We start from the raw sequence: 20,883 nt of genomic DNA, 5'->3' as shown, positions 1-20,883 counted from the left end.
GGAGCAGGTTGCCCAGAGAGGCTGTGGATGCCCTATCCCTGGGATTGTTCAAGGCCAGGTTGAGTGGGGCTTTGAGCAACCTGGTTTAGTGAAAAGTGTCCTTGTCTATGGCAGGGGAATTGGAACTAGATGATCTTCAAGGTCCATTCCAACCCCTTAACATTTTAAAATCAGGAAACCTGTCCTTCACTGCTAAGGTAGCTCTGGCTCCATTTCAGGTACTTCCTAGCTTTCATAGTAGGGTTTAGTAGTTCTAACTTCAGCAGATATGTTGGCCTGGGTAGTTGCAGGCTGTAATGTGCATGTATTGGCTTGAAATTATTTAGAAGTAAAGCAAATGCAGCAGTGACTGAGTTGGAATTGGTATGTCTATCAAAGAATCCTAGCCGTGCTTATGGTCCTTCTGCAGTAGCTCCTGCAGATGCCACAATGGATCCGAGGACCTACCTTCTGGTATCTACTGTAGCTGCTTTTATTGAAGTTTGGGAATTACCCTGACTTCCAGATACAGCCTTTATTTGATGTGTGAGTGAGGAGTTGTCACATAACAGCCAGCATTCTGTAGGAGTCATGCCACTGATACCAGGAAGCCAGTTCCTGGTGGTGAGTTCTGTCAGGGGGGAACCACTTTATCTTTAGTACAGAAGCTAATCTAATATTAGCATATAAGAGGCAAGATGGCTAATGACAACTTCTCTTCTTTCCACAGTGTATTCTATGTCTTCTATGAGCAGTACCTGACAATTGTGCACGATGCTATCTTTAACCTCTGCGTCTCCTTGGGGTCAATATTTATAGTGACAAGTGTGCTGCTTGGTTTTGAAGTATGGGCTGCTGTTGTAGTTTCAATAACTATTGCGATGATAATCATCAACATGTTTGGAGTGATGTGGCTCTGGGGCATCAGCTTGAATGCAGTTTCACTAGTAAATCTTGTCATGGTAAGTCAACAAGATATCCCTCTGCTTCTAAGTCTTCACCAGTTCAGTGTCCTACGGCTCAGTATCATGAGTGTATACCTATTTTGCTACTCAACTTTGACAGGCATTTGAACAGTAGTGGAACTATCTTAATACATCTAGGAGATTCAGAGAAAACAGCCTAATTCTGACAATTAGGCCTAGTACTGATAAGATACTGTAAGCCATACTGCATCTGGTGGTGGTCACTTCTGTTCTGCAGCAACAGTCATATTGCTGCATGTAGACTAGGTGCTGCTCCACATCAGTGGAGGTTGTTCATGCCTAAGGTGAGGATACACAGGTTTGCGTTAGGGCTTCTGCTCTATGTATGTTCTACAGATCTGGGATGTGCAGCACCAGTAGTGTTCCTGCATAAATGAATGAAACCATTTGGGCAGAGTTCTGGAGTGTTTCACCAAGGCACTAGCTCCAGCAAGCAGCTGTTAGTTACTCTGCCTTACTGTGCTCTAGAGATTTGTGGAAGGTCTGAGAAAGTTACAAGAGTAAACTATTGGCCCACATTACAACTTAGGTGTATGTTTAAGCAAATCTACCTGCTAGATAAACCTAAGATTAGCCAACTGTTCAGTCAGTGTTGTAAATGACTAATCAGCTGAACTGTCATGGTATCAAATCAAGATGTATATTGAGTGTTATTCTAAAGCAGTGTTATTGCAGCTAATAGCTCTTAACTGACTTTAGTGTTCAATGTTCACTGCAGGCACTGTATTGAAGCCAGCTTACTTCAAAGTCAAGAAACTTTTGACCTTCAAAACAAACTCATATTCTGCTTCCTGTTTAATTGTTAGTAATGGCTGGCAGTAGAAAACCATACAGTACCTGCAGCAGCCTCTGGAACACCTAACACTGAGCCTTGTAACTTCCCATGGTATTTTAACCCTGGGATCTGCTCACAGCTGCTCGAACCTCTCTAGCCTGTCCACAGTTCTGAGCAGAGACCTTGCCATCAGAGTGCTCATCTAAATGATGCTTTCCTGTATTTTTCCTTTCGCTCTTCAGAGTTGTGGTATCGCTGTGGAATTCTGCAGTCACGTGACAAGAGCGTTCACTGTTAGCACTAAGGGCAGTAGAGTAGAGCGTGCTGAAGAAGCTCTGTCTCACATGGGCAGTTCAGTAAGTATCTAATACATTAGGAGGGGGAACACGTAGCAAAGTTGCAACTTCACCATTTTCTAAAGAAATATTACAGACAATCTTAAGTCATAAAAATGGCCTTGGCTTTTCCTTTTGGAATACTTAAAGGTCAGCCTAGGCTTCTACTAGTACTAGAGGTGATGAATACTGATTTTTTTTTATTTTATTTTTTTTTATCTGTTACTACTACCTAATAGTAGAGAAGAGCTAAAAGCTTTAGCTGAACTAGTAGTTTGGATAAACCTCAAATTGTCCCATTAAAGTTTAAATGCTTCTTTTTTCCAAATACTCAGCGGTGACTAAGCAAGGCTGTTTTGAATATGGGATGCAGTTGGAGCTTTGGCAACACAAGCAGGGCTTAGTGTTTAGGCAGTACTGTCATGTCACTTTTTTAAGTGACCTGGATGGAGTGGTAATGGACTGTTCTGGTGATGTGTGTACTGGACCCAGGTAAGAAACTTCACTGTGAGTTACTTCAAGTAATAGCTTTCATCTGTATCTGCCTGAAATAAAAATTAAACTAGGTATCTGCACAGATCAGAGTGGATTTTTAATCATACTAAGCCTGCCCCATGGGACTAAAAGACAAACTTCTGAGTGGATTTGGTTCTAAGGACTAACAGGAAAGAAAGTATACTGCATATAGGAGCCTCATATTACATAAGAAATTTACCAAATGTTAAATACTTGAACCAAATGAATTACCTAAAGCCTTACTTGCCATTTAAACACTTTTTTTTTTTTAATCAACAGGTTTTCAGTGGTATCACACTGACCAAATTTGGCGGAATTGTAGTACTGGCTTTTTCCAAATCTCAAATCTTCAAGGTGTTCTACTTCAGGATGTATCTAGCTATGGTTGTGCTGGGAGCAACACATGGACTAATATTTCTTCCAGTTCTGCTTAGTTACATAGGTAAGATGTGACAGTCTGCTCTGAACCATACTTCAAATAAAAATGGGTATAGCTGCCTGTGGACACCTTTTTTTGTGACATGGAAAGGACTGCAAAGATGAGAAGCCCTTGTCATTCAAGTAGCCAGACTGCTGGAAAGCAAGGGCTGGCTGGTGGCAGTGCAGGCTCACTGTTGCAGGCATACTGAAGTGAAGCAACCACAGCCTGCCCTGCACTTTGCTGTGCTTTGTGGAGGTGACTGGTTGGGCTTATGTGGCTCACAGACAGCACAATTAGCATGTCTCAACCTGGGACCGGGATGGTGGATGTGAGACACTGTTCCTGTGTTTGCACAAGCAATCCTGCTTTGCAGCAAGGATGGGCCAAGAGCTGTCCTGTTGAATTTGGAAATACATGTGTATAGTATAGCTCTTAAAAATAGACTGAGCCATACTTAATGGGGTTAAGAGTGATAGGTATTCAGCTGCTGCTGCCCTTGCTGCTGCTGACAGCTATTAGTAGCTGAGTGAGGCATGTTTCTGGGTGTTAAGGTGGACCTAGACAACTAAGATCACGCACGCTTCCTGATGGCTGGCTGATCAGCTGTGATGTTGAGACTTGGGAATAACTTTGTGTTCTCTCTCTCAGGCCCATCAGTAAATAAAGCTAAAACTCGTGCTGCACAAGAGAGGACCAGAGGCACAGAACAAGAGAGACTCCTCTACTTCTAGTTTTTAACAGTGTTCAGTGGACTCTATGAACTGTGGCTTAGGCCCAACTCTTTAAGAACTGAAGCACAGCAATGTTCTATGACTATCACACTGTAACCACCACTGACTTGACTCCTGCACAGATTCAACTAGAAGATACCAGCTGCAGCTTCAGAAATAGCTTTAAACTCAGGAAGTGCTATGTGTGGCTCAAGTAACAGTATTATTAAAACTAGATGTGTTAATAAGATTACTAAACCACTTCTGTTTTCAAGAGGTTGCATCTTTTTCTTCTAGAAGCCTAAACCAGCTGTCTTGAGAGTTGAATAGCATTTTGTCAATGAAATTGAGGTGATGTGTATGAGAATGGACTGCTAAACCACTGACACTATTTTAAATGCAGGTCAATGCAATTTTTGTCTCTATTTTTAGGGGGAAGCCATCACAAGTTGTAATATTTTTAGTACTATTTGCCAAAATGTCTTGTATATACTTTATTATAAAATAGCAATTTTGTAGTTCAAAAATCTACTTAAATGCAATAAATTAAGTTTATACATTTCAGTGGAAGAGTCTTTCAGAACGTTGTGGGCTTCATGAGAGCTTGTTCTCCAAAAACTTGTTTGAAGAAGGTGACATGTTCTTCACAGTGCTCACCTAAGGGAGACAAAAGTGGATGTTCACTTTACAACTCTGAAACTGAGAACCAAGATTTTGTAGTTTTACTGGTCTTAATTTATTAGTACTAATTCTTATCTTTAATGCCTTTGAGTGCAGGAATTTAACAAATATAAAGCAGTGGAATACCAAGGTATTCTTGTGGTGGAGCAGATGTTTATCTAGTTTTCCTGGATCTAACCAGCAGATTCATATCCATGAGAGCCCTTTATTGTCAAGATACAAGATCTTGGAGTGTGACCCTGTCTGATGATTACAAACATGTTGCTGATGCAAGCAGCTTAGGCTGGCTTTTAAAATAAGAGAAACCTTGTAAGCAGGCCTTGAATTTTTTGTAATTTATGGAAACACACAACTGAACTCAAAGATTTCATGACCTCGTTGCTGACTTCAGGAGAAAGCACTAGCTGGAGCAACTGCAAGTCAAACAGGTTTGTTAATCTGCAAGTTCCTGTTTGGCTCAGTCTCTTTATTCTTGGGTGCAGTATACAAAGGGTTAAGACAAATGAATTTGGAACTATGCTTAACTTTTTATATTTAACTTTACCTTTTATGTCTAAAATATAGACTAAAATGCACCAAGAGTTTTATCTTCTAATACAGACTCAACTGGATTGGAAGTGAAACAAGTCCTGGTTGTGTTTGGTCAAACTGTGTATTGCTTACCTGGTGTGAAACTGGGGTTTCCTCGTAACCGCTGGTTTCTTTGCTCAAAGAACCGAAATATGGTGTAGAAGAGCATGTCGTCATCTGCTTGCTTTGCTGCATCGAGGAATTTGCGAGCTGAAATGCTGTCATGTCCTCCAATACCCCTGATGAATCTCAAGGCAGCCAAAACTTGGTGTTTGGACAACAGAACTTCCACTATTTCATCATTTGCTGTGGAAAGTCTCTGTGAAGTCAAGCACAGCTGTAAGACTGTGATTCTAATGAATGCAAATGACAGATTCTAGCTAGTCACTTCAAGCTTGGCCAGGGAAGCTGTTTGACCAGTCTAACCCACATGTGACATGGAGTTATTATATGCAGAAATGCTTACTTTTAACATGTCCAGTGAGAGCTGATGTGCAGGAGGGTAAATGCTTTCCAGGGACAGTAAGAGACAAGCCTAGGGCAAAAGCAGACATACCTTAAAATGCTGAAGACTTCCCACCTGTATCACTAGCTTATTGAAGCATCTTGGCTTACATACCAAAGGCTTGGAGTCACTGAGCACATGGTACTGCAGAAACTGATGGAGCATGTAGAACAAGTTGTGTTGAACAAGGGTTTTGATGACCAGCTCATACAAGTAGTGCTGTGAATGCAGGAAGAAGACTATCAGAGGTATGTATCTACACCAGTTTTTACAATCTAAAAGGCAGTATTGTATAGGGCTAAGTCTAGTGTTGGTCACATGTCTAAAACTCCACATAATTTTAGGGAATGGGGCCATATACTTGGTATGTAAGTGATTTACCTGAACTGCAATCTGGAACTGGTTGAGAGAGCGAATGTATTCCATTAAGACTGCTATAGTGAACTTATGAGGGGCTTCCTGGACAAGAAGAAAAAGTGTTAGGTGGAACTTGCATAGCTTCTCTGTTAATGACCACCCTGTAAGAATGGACATCAAAATATCCTAATCCTGACAAAGCCTTCTGCAGTCTATTTCAAGCAGTCAGCTTAATGTTGGCTGCTCTGAGACTGCTGCCAAACTAGCACTTAAAAGTTAACTTACCTTCTTCTCTGTAAATACAGATAAAACATGTGTGTACATGTCAGACTGGTCAATAACCGCTTGAGTGCGGACAGGACGTTTCAGGAGAGGATTACTTCTACTCAGGCCTGTTTCTACCACCTGGAAGAGAAGAGAAAAAAGGTCGTCTTTTTTGTTTTTTAAAGAAAACTAGTGTTGTAGCACAGTTCTAATCAGTCTCAGCTGTAGACTTTTCCAGTGGAAACATAACTATGGACATGTTTTGTTAATGAGGAAATTCACAGCTGTGGTCATGTTATACTAGATGCATCTTGTTCAGTGGGGGCTTTCATATGAAATGAGGCCTTGAGCAACCTGGCCTAGTTAGTGGGAGGTGTCCCTGCACACGGCAGGGAGGGTTGGGACTAGATGATCTGTAAGGTCCATTCCAACCCTTAAATTCTATGATTCTATGATATTTAAAACTGCTTTTTAAAGTTATGTAAATGCAGCTGCTACTATATACCTCAAAGCCAGGAGATTAATCAAACTTGCTACACTGACACAGGCCCTCAGGATTCAGAAGGATTTTGAGTATGTGGCTGTACTCTTGAGTTAGTGTTTGAGATGCATCAGGGCTGCCTATGTTGTGCAGTGAGTGATGCAGTGTGCAGTGAAATCAGTGGTTTGGAAACTAAGGTGGTAGCTACAAATTCAAAGTTGCTTTCTGAGCTGCTCCCCTCTTCTTGTTTTCAAGCACTGGGATATGTTACTCATCACCCTGGAGATGAGCTATGCAGCACCTGCCATGCCAGAGTGCTAAGTGGGGGTCTTAGTGCACGTTGCAGAGTAGACTTCTACTGTGAGCCTGAGGCAGCCAGGACCTTGGGGTAAGCCCAAATTTCCTAAGTAGAAAAGTGCATGCCTTCACCATGATGCAAGCTGAAATACAAACAGCATCATCCTGTCCCTGTAAGCTGCTGTAGCTAACATGGTTTACCATAGTATAGCTTTGCTCAGCTTCCAAGTACTTCTTATATTCATGATTCAGTTTGTCAAAAACAGTTGCAATCACAGACAGTGATCCCCTTTCTGGCTCACTGAGCACTGAAAAGATAAAAAGAAAAAAAGAACTATGAGGAGAAATAACCAGGGGGTTTAATGTTGCCTTTTTCAAAACGTGATCTCTACTCTAAACTTAATTCTAAGCTTGTTAGGAAACACTTTCAGTCATGTCAGATGTATTTGAATAAAAGTGGGGAGGGGAGTAGAATCTTTTTCTGCTGTTCGGTAGTTCCTTTAGAATGGTGACTGAGGGTCATCTAGACAAATGCCACCTTACAGGACCAAGCTAGCCTTCAGAGGTGATCACAAACCTAAGAACAGCCCTGCTAACTTGTGTATTTATGCATAACCAGTATTCTACTTTTAAGATACAGACAATGCACTTGAACTTACTTTGAGAGCATACAGACAGGATAACCATTTTGCATTCCTTTCTTTGGAGAAGGAAATCCATTAGTTTTCCTTTATCTAGCAGGAGGTTAACTACAGGTTCAAGTTTCACTTGAAGACTCCAGAGGTAACCTTGATTTGAAGGAGTAAAACAAAGTGAATTGCCTTATATAGTATACCTTAGATATCCAACTTTTCCATCTTTAATTGAAAACATATCTAGATTATTATTTGCCTTTCTATGTTTTAGAGCAGCACTACCCTTGAAAAGTTGTAGTAAAGATAGTGTCATCCTCAGTTATCACTACCACGAGCAGCCAGTTTACTAGTCACATCTGCTCAGTCACTGTGTTTTAAGCTGCTTTGTGCACCAAAGGTATGAACTAGCCACTCTGACACTGAACATAGTAAAGCCCAAGAGCTCACTACTTACCTTCACTTGCACTGATGATAATATCAGGTTGAAAGACAATCCAGGAAGAAGAATCTAAATGTTAAAGTTTTAACATACATATTCATGTTGATTCTAAACTGTTGCTACTGAATTCACATTACTGTGCAGAAGCAGATCCCATTACCATACTTTCACTTACTGTAACTTTCACTTGTGAGGTTTTGAACCACGTTCTTGGAATTATATCTTCCATTTCATGGTGTATCTATTCAGTAATTTCATACATATGTCTCAAATGACCAAGAAATGTGGTGGTATACTAAATTTCATATTTACAACTCCTATGAAAGTATTATTCTGTTAGGAAAAATATTATTTTGTCTTGAAGTACATATGCATTATCAGCTAAAGCTGCACTTAAGGGGCCAAGGTAATCAATGCTAGGTTCTTCCATGCTTGACACATGGAATGAGGCTCTTACACTTGCAGAAGACTTAAAGGATACAGAGTTTACATGGAACAGGAGACTGACTCGTCACAGAAGCTGGACCTGCATAAAAAAATAACAGGTGAAGAACAAGAGTACTCTGGCAACTCTCCTACACTAACAAACTACACTCGTACATTGAAATGGCAGGTATGGATTGTACGAAACCTTGTATATGTAGTCATAAACAGAGACCCATTTCTGTAGCCAGATTTTGTACAAAGAAAATCTGACACTGAGAAGGCAAACACATTTTTCAAAACATGATTGTTTTGGTTTTCAGCCAAGTGAAATAATGCCTGTGGAAGTATTCCAGCTCTAGTACTATAATTCTAAGTACGCAGACTCTGTTTTCTGTATTTGTATGTAATCGCTTGAGTTTCTTTGGAAGGAAGAGTAGTTTGTGCATTCTGATCCTAACTCTTGTTCAATACAAATCTCTGCTTCACAATTTATCAGTCACACATGCTGTTAGATGCTGAAGAGCTTTCAAGGTGCAATCATACCTACAGAAGCAGCTTTTCTTCTACAAAGGGAACCTGATTGCTTCACCATCTGCTGCTGAAACTATGCTCAGACTATTTCTAGCTACTTCCAGCTTGAGGGTAATTACCTGTTACATGTCTAGGACAGAAGAACAGAAAGGTAGACCAAGAAGAAGAATCTAAGTGTTTTAAGTCCTAACACTGATCTTAGCATTACTTCTTAGCTGGTCCCAAACTTAATTATCTTTCAGCCTCAATTTAACTCCCTAAGTCACATAGTCATGACATAAGCCAGAAAAGCAGGAAGTGCTTTTGAGCGCACAAACTTTTATAGCTGTAACAAAAAAAAAAAAACCAAACCCAGTAATTTTCAAGTGTAAAAGCAAAATACTATGGAAAGTATGCACCTTAAACAGCACCTCTTATGCTTCTGTAGTAGGCATTTATGTTCCTGGAACACATTTATGTACAATTCCTTCTTCCCTTCCTCCTAACATTGATGTGTTAGTAACCAGCATCCCAACAACTGAAGCATTCCTGTACACTACCTGTTACATTTAGATACTCTTGGCAAGTGTTAGAATATTCATTATATAGTGGTCCTACCTGCTACAGGTATTTGATAGGGCTGTATTGACCGAGGTGGAAGTACAAACTGATGGATAGTAGTGGACCCATCGAAATCTCCTTTTAGTTTGATGTCAAATATAACTGAAGTCTGCAATTAAAAAGAGGAAATTAGTATTCACAGTTACCACCCATTTACATGTATTCAGGCTGTTTTTTCATGTTTCCATCTTGTATTCTCCATTAGAATCATCGAATGGTTTGGGTTGGAAGGGATATATCGTGGGTAGGGACATCTTTGCCTGATCAGACTGCTCAAGGCCTCATTGAACCTGGCCTTGAACAATTCCAGCTTCCCTGCACGACCTGTTACAGGGTCTCACCACCCTCACTGTGAAAAGTTTATTTCTTCTATCCAATCTAAATCTACCCTTCTTCAGTTTCAAACCATCACCCCCTGAACTGTCACTACCAGCCTCAGGAAAAAGCGTCTCTGAGTCTGTCTTACACATCATGTGACTTTTTGACATTTGTGTCAAATTCCCTGCTTAGTTATGGATGCTAGAAACTGAGGAAAATCATGCATCCTCCTATGACATCCTCATACTTCTGTCATTCAGTATTGTTCCGCTTAGGTCACTAACACTTCTACTTTGTACATGCCACCATGGAAAACAGGTTTGCTTTCAGTGCTAATGAAACTTGACTTTAGCTACTGGTGTCTCCCAAAGTTAAACTGAATGCCTTCTGTGTCTATATAGCCATGTTTAGAGCTTGGCCAAAATGCTGGAGACTAAGTGCTCTGGGTTAAATGCTAATGTGTAGAATTAAATGAAATATAACTGAAACATCAACTAACCATCCTAAGGAGGTAATGTGCCCCAGATTTTTAAGCTGGCCAAGAGAATACAAGAAGTCAAACCCTTTCCACAAGTTCAGAGCAAGGTACCACTTTAGCTTTAGCACTGACCAGGTCTTGCTACTGAGACTACAGACAGGCTACCCTATGCATATGAAGGTTTGTGTTCATAGAAGTTTTTATAGATCCAGGCCTTCAGACTAAAGGATAAGTTTGTGTCACAAAAACATATCATTCAAATGTTTGTGATATGAGAAGTTTCCCAGGATTAATAATTTAGTATCCAATTTAACTCTGCCTCTTTTGTATAATGTCTTAAAAGCCTACACAGTGCAGCAGCAGAGTATCATAAGAAAGTAACAAGAAGCAAAAAAGGGAGTATATGAGAAAACAGCCATTAATGATTAAATGTAAATGTTAGCCCAACAAGGTAAAAGAATAAATTTGAATCTCTTATACTGTTATGGTTTTGTCCCTGCAAATACTCTGGATTTTGGCAAAACTAAGCACATAGAAAAATACTTTTGTGCTACTAAAATGTGCCCATAACTTTTAAAAGTTTTGGCATGACATAATATAAATCAATCAGACCTCAGTATCCTGATGATGTACTACCACCAAGTTATCCACCACATTCAGCGCAAACTTCCCAGTTCTGTTCAGCTTTAAAATATGTGTCTTCTTGCAGGAGCCCTCTCTATGGAAACAGACAGAGATGAGAACTGGTCAGTAAGCCTGTTTTGACTACAAAAGCAGATGTCTCTTTGTCCTGGTTTTTCTGGAAGTCAGTTTATTTTCTTCCTAGTAGCCGGTAAAGTGCTGTGTTTTGGATTCACTATGACAATAATGCTGATAACACACTGATGTTTTAGTTGTTGCTAAGCAGTGCTTACCCCAAGTCAAGGACTTCTCAGTTTCCCATGCTCTGCCACTGAGCAGGTGTGCAAGAAGCTGGGAGAAGCACGCCCAGGACAGTGGACCTGAACTGATCAAAGGGATATTCCATACCATAGGGCATCACGCGCAGTATATAAACTGGAGGAGGTTGGCCAGGAAGCACTGACTGCTCCTCAGGGACAGGCTGAGTCCTGAGCAACTGTATTGTGTGGTGTTATTCCTTCCTCTGCTTTTCATTACTACTCTTAGTTTTTATTTATTTCACTTATTAAACTGTTCTCATCTCAACCTACGAGTTTTACCTTTCTCTGGTTCTCTTCCCCATCCCAGCAGGATGAATAAATGTTCTTCATTCTGCTTTTACCTGGGTAAGTGATAGAGGACTACTTCTGCTCCCGTACTGTTGGAAGTCCTTGAGTGATGCCTCAAATAGAGAACATAAAGCTGCCCATATCTAACAAGAAAACAGGAGTAAAGCATTATTTTCAATTAAGAGCTCTACCAGTCTGTTAGACCCATACATTTTATGGTAACAGGAGATAGGAGATTACCTAAGTCAGGTAACCATTTAATTAAAACCGAAAGACCAGAACAGTACTTGATAAATTATAATGTATGGCCTATACTCATGCAAGTTAGGCATCTATGAACAACTCCTCTGTCAAATTATCAATTTTTTAAAAAATGAAGGACTCTCAAAACGTCTGTACTAATCAAGAGCAATTTCACATAAGACTTCTCAGTTTGTTCCCCTCCCCACCTTGCCCCAAGAGGGTTGCTTAGATGCATTGTTCAAGGCAGTAACTGAAGCACTTTAAAGCAAGAGCACTGCTCAAACAAGAAACAAGTGCAACCATGTTAATGTTCTTGTCTTCTCTCAGCACTCCCAAACTGTCCTATCTTCCCAAGCAAGACCTGATGAGTTGGATACCTACATTGTAGCCATAGCAATGTCTCTTTCAGAAAGGCTGAGCTTGGATGACTTGGGTGCTGCAGATAACTCAATTTCAAATTTTGACAGTTTTGCCATTGTCCCACTCTGTAAAACAGCAAAGCAGGACCTGTAAAGACCTGAACCGGAGAGGCCTCGAGCCTCCACGGCCGTGCCAACAGCGCCCCCACGAGGCGAAGAGTGCTTACAGCCGAACAGAAAGGATTTTCCACTCGCCCAAGAAGCCTCCGAGGGTAAAATTCTAAACACATACTCCTGCTATTACAACTTCAGCAGCTCCATCCACGCTTTTGTAACATCAGGTTCAGCTAGACAAATATTTCTATTTTCATTGAGTCAAGACAAATTTGTATGCACACCCCATGTGCAATTGGCCTGGACATCTCAGACAGCAGCTGTCTTAACGTTCTTTCTCTCTTTGAGCAAAGGATATACTCCAACTTTTAAATAACTGCTTACTGGGAAGGGGGAAAATATCAGTACCTCCTACCAGTCACAGCCTCCTTTTGTTCCTGCTTACTCCATAATCTGCCTTATCCTTAGAGCACACCCCTGCTCCTGCCCAAGATTTCCTCTCTCCTCTTCCTCTTTTCTATGGAATTTATATTTAAGGAATTTTTCAGAGTTTCCAAAGCTTCTTCTGAAGTTCACTTCCCATTCTCATTAATTCATTCTTGAATGTGAAGTGTGAACACTACAGAACTATTTCCTTTGCTAGAGCTCTATTTGCAAGTATTATTTCAGTACAGTACACTTCTCAGGACATCTTTAAATATTACCTTCTGAATCAAAATTACTTAGCTTCACCTACAATTTGACAAAAAAAAGTCACAGAGGAGGAAGAGTAACCTAAGCTGTCAAAAAAACCCTGAGAGGCTCAGTAGTAGGTTCCACCCATTCACCTAAGAGAACATCATTTCAGGATCCAGCACAGACCCTACACAAGATTAACACCAACCCATTTGAATAAGCTGGTTTTAAGCTCTTCCCCCAGACTACCACAGAAATCTTCCTAATCCTTTGATAGGAGCAAGACAAATGCTCAAGTTCTTTTCTTCATTTTTTTAAATCATCTGATGCAAGGTTAACTTGAACAGATTCTACTTTTCACTACACAGTTTTTGCCGAGACAGAAATATTTTCCCAGTAACTCTAAGTGTTCTCCACAGGGAAGAACACCAAGAGAAATAATAAATAGTGCAAACAAAGCCCTCTGGTGCTTGGGACAACAGCTGTTCCTTAAGCACAACCTTTTCCCTTTTTCATCCGTTCACATTTGGCAGGTTGTAATTATGATCACAAATAAAAGGCCCTCGTTTTTTTCTTTATCCTACTACAGAGTGCAGTATTCCCATTAAAAGGAAATTATACCTATTTAAGTGAAAAAAAATATTTCTTGAAAGATATTCAAGTTGTAAAATATTCAATCACCAATTTTTTCTTTCCTTTCTCAACTGTCTAACCTTAGCTGGACACACCTCTTTTCAAAGAGGATGCAAGAAAGAGCAAATTACTTAATTTTAAGCCATTCCCTAGGAACTACCTTATAGAGCTGCCTATTGTCATACAAGGCTGTGAACCTGTGCACCTCTTCAAATAAATCCAGGAGCAGCAATAGAACATTTCAGTGCAGAAGCAGCTTAAGAAAAGGAAGCATACCAAATGGAAAGTATGGAACATATCCCTTTACCTTGAAATAGAATGGCTGCAGGACATTGCCAAGGACAGTGGTTGAAAGAAGGATAACAGAGCTCTCCGGACAATACATGTACCAGTTGACATTAATACTCTGATTCTTCAGAAGTTTTAAACTTCGTTTCTCTGGCAATACCTGGAAACAGAATATTAGCATTGTATTACCATCAGGATTCCAAAAGCATAAATGGTAATACCCACTAGTAAGGAATTTAAAGAGAGAAACAGTTAACTAAACAGAGCTAAAAATTAAATTAAAAAAACCTAACAACTCAAAATCAGAAACCTGACAATTACAGCTCAGGCCCCAATTTACTGTAGCTATGGGAATGCACTACAAATCCTCCTCAAATCCTAATGAGCTTAAAGGTGCTGTGTCTTCCCACTCATCCAGATCTGGGTACAAGTTCTGTCCATAATGGAGAAAGCACCTAGCTTGACACAACTAGTGAAGTTTTATTAAAAAGTTCTTACAGTATCTTTGCTTCCTTTATTTTTTTTATTTGAAGAACTAAGACATTGTATAAATCAATTCTCTGCATTTTAAGGGCTTAAATATCTTCCCTTCAAAAATACTACTTTGATTTGGTCCTTTTACCTGCAGAGTTGACATTCGTAATGCTTTTATGCGCTACATATATATATCTTCCCCCTCTATCAGCAAGAAATAATGCTGCTTTTTTCAGTTAATTACTATTACCACTAATAACTAGTACCAAAGAAAGCATGTGAAACATTGTGTCTTAGCTCCAGGACTGAAATTATTGGGAAGTGCACAGCTTTGGAGAAAGCCCTAAAATATCCCTCACCATAAATGTCAGAAAGGGTTTTATTCATTAGACATCTTTAAAAACATGTGCAAAAGTAATTACACACTACACATAGGAGCTCAATGATATCAGCATAGGAGAAAACTGCCAGTTTGCAGAAGGGAGTACTAGTAGTCAATTATGTGTTCTTTGCCACATTTTAGCATGCACACATCCTCCCCAGTGCTGATTTGTTATGCATGAAGAGCTATTTCACATTACATTTAAATACTTATTTCCATACTAGTCAAGAGCATCTCTTAATCTAGAGTTCTCAAGGCTTAGTTGAGTACTCCTTTACACAGTGTTTTTGAATCTGTTAATGATAAATCTGCTCTGCCCCAAAAATGTATTCTTCTCAAAAAAAAAAATAAATCTGTAATCTGCAAACCAAATGGCAGAATTTCTTTTTTCAGCAGTGCACTTGCTCAATTAAAGAGAGAGAGAGAGAGAGAGAGAGAAGAAAGGAATTCAAATATACTGCAACAGATTTACATTTTCACATCTCTAAACATGCCCAAAGGGAGTTATTTGTATTACCTGGTAGAATTCAATTCCTTGATCTGTGATGAAGACAATTTCTGTAGAACTCGTCCAGCAGAATCCTAGAATATTGGCATTCTTTGTCTTTTAACAAACAAGCAAACAAACACTCTTTTACTTGGAAAAATTAACTAGTCAAATAAACTAACATTGCCAAATAATGAACACAAGACCAAAGGCAATTTAGTTATCCAGTCTCTGGAGTTAACACTTTTGGCCAAGCAGACACCCAGCAAGCATAGTCCATTTTATAAAGACTTCCAAAACCACATGAACACAACTACCATATGACCTGGATTTTTGGCAACATGTAAGATTTACAAGTTTATTATACAACCAAATTTTACCTTCACCCTAAATACAAGTCAGTTTTTCTGGTTCAAACTATGCTGCCAATTTGACCAATTCCTGACCTGAAAAGCAGGTTCCTTAGGTTGAGAGAAATTAAGGGCTAAGCAGAAAAATTTGTCAGGACTTCACTCAGAACACTACCCATAAATGCTTTGCTAGAATGGTTTAGTCGAATACATAGCCCTAAACAGTGAAGCAGACAGTGCTTCAGCTTTAAAGTCTACAGAAACAAAGGGATCTGTGCAAATCAGATGTATAAATATTTACCTTAGCATTCTATTCCCCCAGAATGTAATTTGCCTTAGCTCAAAGTTGGAAAGTACCAAACAATGACAATGGTACTTGTTTCTGGTAAAATAACCATCAAAAATTAGAAGGATTGATTAAAATATCAAACACAGTATGTAAACTAGTAATAGCTTACTATTAGTGTTTAGTGAAATTAGGGTAAAACATCCACAGTGACATATCTGTCATCAGTATAATTGCTGTATATTAAGTACTGTCTCTATCTTCAGCACTGTGTCTCTTATCCTTCCCAAACCTTGACATTTGTTGCCTCCACAGCATTTCCATTCCCTCCTAGGAAAGAATTACAGTCACAAGGCCAAGAAGTTTTTTATGGTATTGTTAATACCTTTTTGTTCCCACCTCAATTTAAACTACATATCTCATTTACTTCATGTTAGTGTTTTGAATGGTATCTCAAGTAGTTCACTTGTAGAGCAGAGGTCACCAGCATAACTACCATTAGATTTCACTTCAGCATAAAAGCTTGGAGCATTTAACTTACCTTACATTCCTGTGTATATTCTAGCTGAGGGCTATCTGGAATAAAATTCAAAAAATCCTGCAAAAACACCCATTGAGTGTATTAGCAATTATGAACCACAGACAAGCTACATATACAGATATGAGAAAACAGGTATTAGTTTATCAAACTAATGAGTAAGATATATAGATGACAAACTATTTCCACTTCATCCCTCCCAGGGCATTAGCTCCCCCTTACACTTCTTCCTAAATGATGGTAACAGCAAGACAACAGTGTTGCCTGTTCAGCCTCTCAGGATGATAGAGGCATTTTCACCACAGCTGTTGTTAGCCACCAAACCTCTTGAACATTTGTCTCAGAGACTTCTACTCTGGTACTCTAAGCAGAAGATTTCCAGCTTCAACACCCTATTTGCAGGGTGTAGGTTTCTTACCACACTCTTCAAAGTTCTCTGCACAGCCAGGATCTTGTTCCCCAAGGAAAATTTGATGCACTTTACTTCTCCTTTGTCTTCCATCCTATACAGAAGGAAACAGAAGTTACGTAAGTATCATCTGAAACAGCTTCTTACAGAACTCTGTAATGTACCCTCAAAAGGACAATGAAAGAGGAAAAAAAGTGTTATGCAAATGCTTTCAAATAGAGATTATTACCTCTGCCTGACAGTAATGGATTCAAACCCCAGACTGAATGATAATGGCAGCTCACTCTTCAGAAGTCCTGAACACATCCATTACAGAAATGTGGCTAAGGTCACACAAATCAGCACCTGCAGTTAATACAAATGCTCAGCTCTGTTGGCCTGTGGTGTGGAACTGGAGGACTGTGGGACTATTCAAACCTGCATTCTCAGCTCTGTCCCAGGGAGTCTGGAGTTCTGTGACACTCACCAACATCCTGCAACCAGCTCCTTTACTTCCAGAACTACTGCTAATTACTCACAAGCCCACTCACTCATTAGGACACACCCTCTGGAAGGATCTCTGATGTTAAAGGGTGAATGAGGCTGTTTTCACAGCATTAAAAAAATAAAAGATGTATTCTTAGCAAACAAGCATCAGTTCAACTGGCACAAATAAGGCAGTTCTACTTCCAGTATATGTTATTAAGTCCAGACAAAGGGAGAATGAGACAGTCAAGCATGAAAATAGTGGAACATCATGAAGTTCACTAAGTACTTTCAGGTCCCTCAGGATTTGTGACAAAGGTAGTCAAATAAAACAGTAAATTAAAAATAGCAACTTTCAGGATAGGCCCTATGTAGTACCTGACAGATCACAGCAAACACACCCTGAGTACAAATTGCTTCATGCATATCTGGATTGATATGGAGTAAAAGAATACTTCCTTACATATGGACAGGAGAGTCCAAAGAGCCATTGGTCTTAACAGGGACAAATTTAAAAGTTTTCTGTTGCCAGATTCCGCAAAAAATGTTTCCACACAAAATGAAAGATATAAAAGAAGCCAATTCAGACTAAAAAAGGAACAGAATGTGAGAAACCTACATGCAGATTCGGACATTGTGTTTGAATTACAGGCATAAAATTCAGAAATTACAGCTTTCTATACATTAAAGTTTACTTCATTTTGTTTAACTTGCTAAACTGTATCCTTGGGTAAGTCATTGCTGCTGTAGGAATCACAAGGTTTAACCTCCATACTCTCCCACATGTACAGCATGTTCTAAAAAACATTGTCTGCAAAAAGAAAAAACCCACAGCTTTTTTTTCCTCCTGTAAGACTCTAAATTTGTGAGGGCAAAATACACCACCTCAACTGCAAAATTATATCTATGAACAAATAGAAATATGATCACCACTACTTATAAGTTTTATGCCTGAACTGCTGTAGATCAGGACTAAGTACCACATAATTTTAAGACTGCACAATTCTATCCCAAGACAAAGATGCCTTACCTGAATGAAATTGGATTTCTATCCTCCAAACCTTTAACAACAACTCCTGTAGCTCCACCAGATCGAACAGCAAAAACCTATTAAAAAACATTTTGAACATATTTTTAAGTCATTCAAAACCATAACCTTAACATAGTGTTTCTTCTATAAGCCACACCTTCAATTTTTTTTACTAGACACAATTTTTGTGCTTCCATAGATCTGCCAGTTGACACTAAGATTCAGTAAATAATCAATTCCTGCCTCTGGAGTTCCAAGTTTACTCAGAGTTGACAGGTTTCCAATGGTAATGTAAGAGTCTTGTAGGCATATTCTGAACTACTGAGCAAGAGTTAAAACTGTAAAATCCCTACAAGCTTCCATCTTTTTTTCCCTTATATGTTTTTTTTTCTGTATTATTTTTTGTTATGTTCACGTTTTCTCAAGTCAGGTACAAGTAAAAGTATCTGACACATCAGGGCAATGTTTAAACCAAAAAGGAAATCAGCTTGGGGGTTGGAAAGAGGTGCAACTCAGTGACCCAGAAGCTTGCTCCTGTAAGAACGTGTTATTAGATAGGAATAGTTTAATGGTAATCTGCAGTTCTGCACGTACCCAAGAAGTTTCAGTCAACATGCACTAGCGACTTAAAGAATTCCTTTAGCACCACTTCACATCTATATGTATCATAGAATCGTAGAATTTTAGGGGTTGAAATGGACCTTACAGATCATCTAGTCCCAACCCCCTGCCATGGGCAGGGACACCTCCTCACCAGACCAGGCTGCTCAAGGCTCCATCCAACCTGGCTTTGAAGACTACCAGGGCTGGGGCATCCACTACCTCCCTGGGCAACCTGTGCCAGTGTCTTACCACCCTCACAGGAAAAAGCATTTTCCTAATATCTAGCCTAAATTTCCTCTCCTACAGTTTGAACCCAGTGCCCATTGTCCTATCATTGCAGTTCCTAATAAGGAGTCCCTCTCCAGCTCCCTTGTATCCCCTTCAGATATTGAACAGCTGCTATGAGGTCTCCATACAACCTTCTCCTCTCCAGGCTGAACAGCCCCAACTTCCTCCGCCTGTCTTCACAGGGGAGATGCTCTGGTCCTCTTATCAACTTTGTGGCCTCCTCTGGACTTGCTCCAACAGTTCCATATCCTTCTCACATTGAGGGCACCAGAACTGTACACAGGTGGGGACTCACGAGAGCACAGTAGAGGGGGAAAAAACCCTTCTACAGCTATACCACTTACTGAGCTGGAATAAGATTACATTAAGTTAAAAAAATATAAAAAATCATGCTGTTACAAACTTTACCTAGCTTAGAAAAAGAGAGTCAGGCAAATGCCTTATTTGTACCTGTTGCATGTGCAGAAGCACTAAGCACACAGACCAGGTCTCAGGGTAACAGATAAAGCTCAGTACTATTCGTCATGCTGCTGGTGTGCTATGCTCATGCAGTAATACAGGTGTCAAGACTACAAGTTCCAAGCAAGCCTACAGCCTTACGAGAAGGATAAGTACTTAGTATAAGTATTTTTAGTATTGATGTAGATAGAAAATGAAGGCAACACGATCTTAACCTCTGGAAGATGAGAAGACAGCAAGGACAGATCTCTCACGTGGGAAACTGTCATGGAAATGCTGGCTACAAATGACTTAAGAGACACACCAGGAATTAAACTATTTTAAAGCAGCAAGAAAACACGGAGAATTCAATTCACGCTCGAAATAAGTCCCTTTCAAGTGAGCTCTTTACAATCAATACATTATATCTCATCCACATTATGATATAGTGTCTCCTGATGGGGTATTTCAGCTGGCCCTCAAAATGCAAGTAAAAGATTATGGTTTATAAGGAGAAATGGCTGGAAAGCTGCCCAGAGGAAAAGGACCTGGGGGTGCCAAACATGAGCCAGCAGTGTGCCCAGGTGGCCAAGAAGGCCAATGGCATCCTGTCCTGTATCAGAAATAGTCAGCAGAACTAGGGAAGAGAGTGTCCCCTTGTACTTGGCACTGGTGAGGTCATACCTTGAGTATTGTGTCCCGTTCTGGGCCCCTCAATACAAGAAAGACTTTGAGGTGCTGCATCGTGTCCAGATAAGGGCAATGAAGCTGGCAAAGGGTCCAGAGGGTAAGACCTAAGAGGAGTGGCTGAGCGAGTTTAGCCTCCAGAAAAGACTCAAGGGTGACCTTATCACCCTCTACAACTACCTGAAAGGAGGTTGCAGCAAGGTGGGGGGTCAACCTCTTCTCCTAGGCAAGAAGTGATAGGACATGAGGACATAGCTTCAACCCATGCCAGGAGAGATTCAGGTTGGACATTAGGAGAAATTTCTTCACAGAAAGGGTTGTTATACACTGGAATGGACTGCCCAGGGAGGTGGTGGAGTCACCATCCCTGGAGGTGTTCATGAAAAGACTGGATGTGGCACTTAAGGCTATAGTCTAGTTGACAAGGTGGTGATTGGTCAAAGGTTGGACTTGATGATCTTGGAGGTCTTTTCCAACCTAAATGATCCTGTGACCATTCTGATCAGAATAAAACAACAATAAACACATCCCAGAAACACTCCTCCCCTCTCCAAACACGCCACTAATCACGTCCACACCACATGTGGCAAGCCATGCCACC

At 40.0% G+C, this 20,883-nt stretch overlaps 2 protein-coding genes across 2 annotated transcripts in view; one reads left to right on the top strand and one right to left on the bottom strand.

Moving 5' to 3' along the window:
• NPC1 (Niemann-Pick disease, type C1) overlaps window positions 1-4,301 on the top strand; it is a 22,206-nt gene extending 17,905 nt beyond the window's left edge. Inside the window, exons 22-25 of the mRNA XM_009078716.1 lie at window positions 710-941; window positions 1,983-2,096; window positions 2,871-3,033; window positions 3,661-4,301. Coding sequence (XP_009076964.1) covers window positions 710-941; window positions 1,983-2,096; window positions 2,871-3,033; window positions 3,661-3,743 — 592 coding nt within the window. The 3' untranslated portion in view covers window positions 3,744-4,301. The remainder of the gene's footprint in view (window positions 1-709; window positions 942-1,982; window positions 2,097-2,870; window positions 3,034-3,660) is intronic.
• LOC103806044 (chromosome unknown open reading frame, human C18orf8) lies at window positions 4,187-20,339 on the bottom strand. The gene is made up of 20 exons (XM_009078715.1): window positions 20,280-20,339; window positions 18,267-18,343; window positions 16,781-16,865; window positions 16,366-16,422; window positions 15,219-15,305; window positions 13,865-14,005; window positions 12,158-12,261; window positions 11,587-11,676; window positions 10,917-11,022; window positions 9,506-9,617; window positions 8,433-8,477; window positions 7,967-8,020; window positions 7,537-7,665; window positions 7,079-7,185; window positions 6,121-6,240; window positions 5,860-5,937; window positions 5,593-5,697; window positions 5,440-5,508; window positions 5,067-5,292; window positions 4,187-4,379 (listed from the first exon to the last, which is right to left on the bottom strand). Exons 1-20 carry the CDS (start codon window positions 20,337-20,339, stop codon window positions 4,300-4,302), a joined length of 1,932 nt encoding a protein of 643 aa, XP_009076963.1. The 3' UTR covers window positions 4,187-4,299.
• Window positions 20,340-20,883: the final 544 nt, after the last annotated feature.

The sequence above is a fragment of the Acanthisitta chloris genome, unplaced genomic scaffold (genome assembly GCF_000695815.1).
Source record: "Acanthisitta chloris isolate BGI_N310 unplaced genomic scaffold, ASM69581v1 scaffold1967, whole genome shotgun sequence".
NCBI classification, from domain to species: Eukaryota; Metazoa; Chordata; class Aves; order Passeriformes; family Acanthisittidae; genus Acanthisitta; species Acanthisitta chloris.
The sequence above is the reverse complement of the archived record's forward strand: the minus strand, read 5'-3'. Positions and strand labels throughout refer to the sequence as shown.

Coding starts and splice junctions, on each gene's coding strand:
- LOC103806044 (XM_009078715.1), bottom strand. CDS start 20,339: ATGCAGCACCTCAAAGTCTTTCTTGTATTGAGGGGCCCAGAACGGGAC. Junction 6,241..7,078: donor CTGAGCAAAGCTATACTATG/GTAAACCATGTT, acceptor CTTCTCTTCCAG/GTGGTAGAAACAGGCCTGAG. Junction 5,938..6,120: donor CTGTATTTACAGAGAAGAAG/GTAAGTTAACTT, acceptor CTTCTTGTCCAG/GAAGCCCCTCATAAGTTCAC.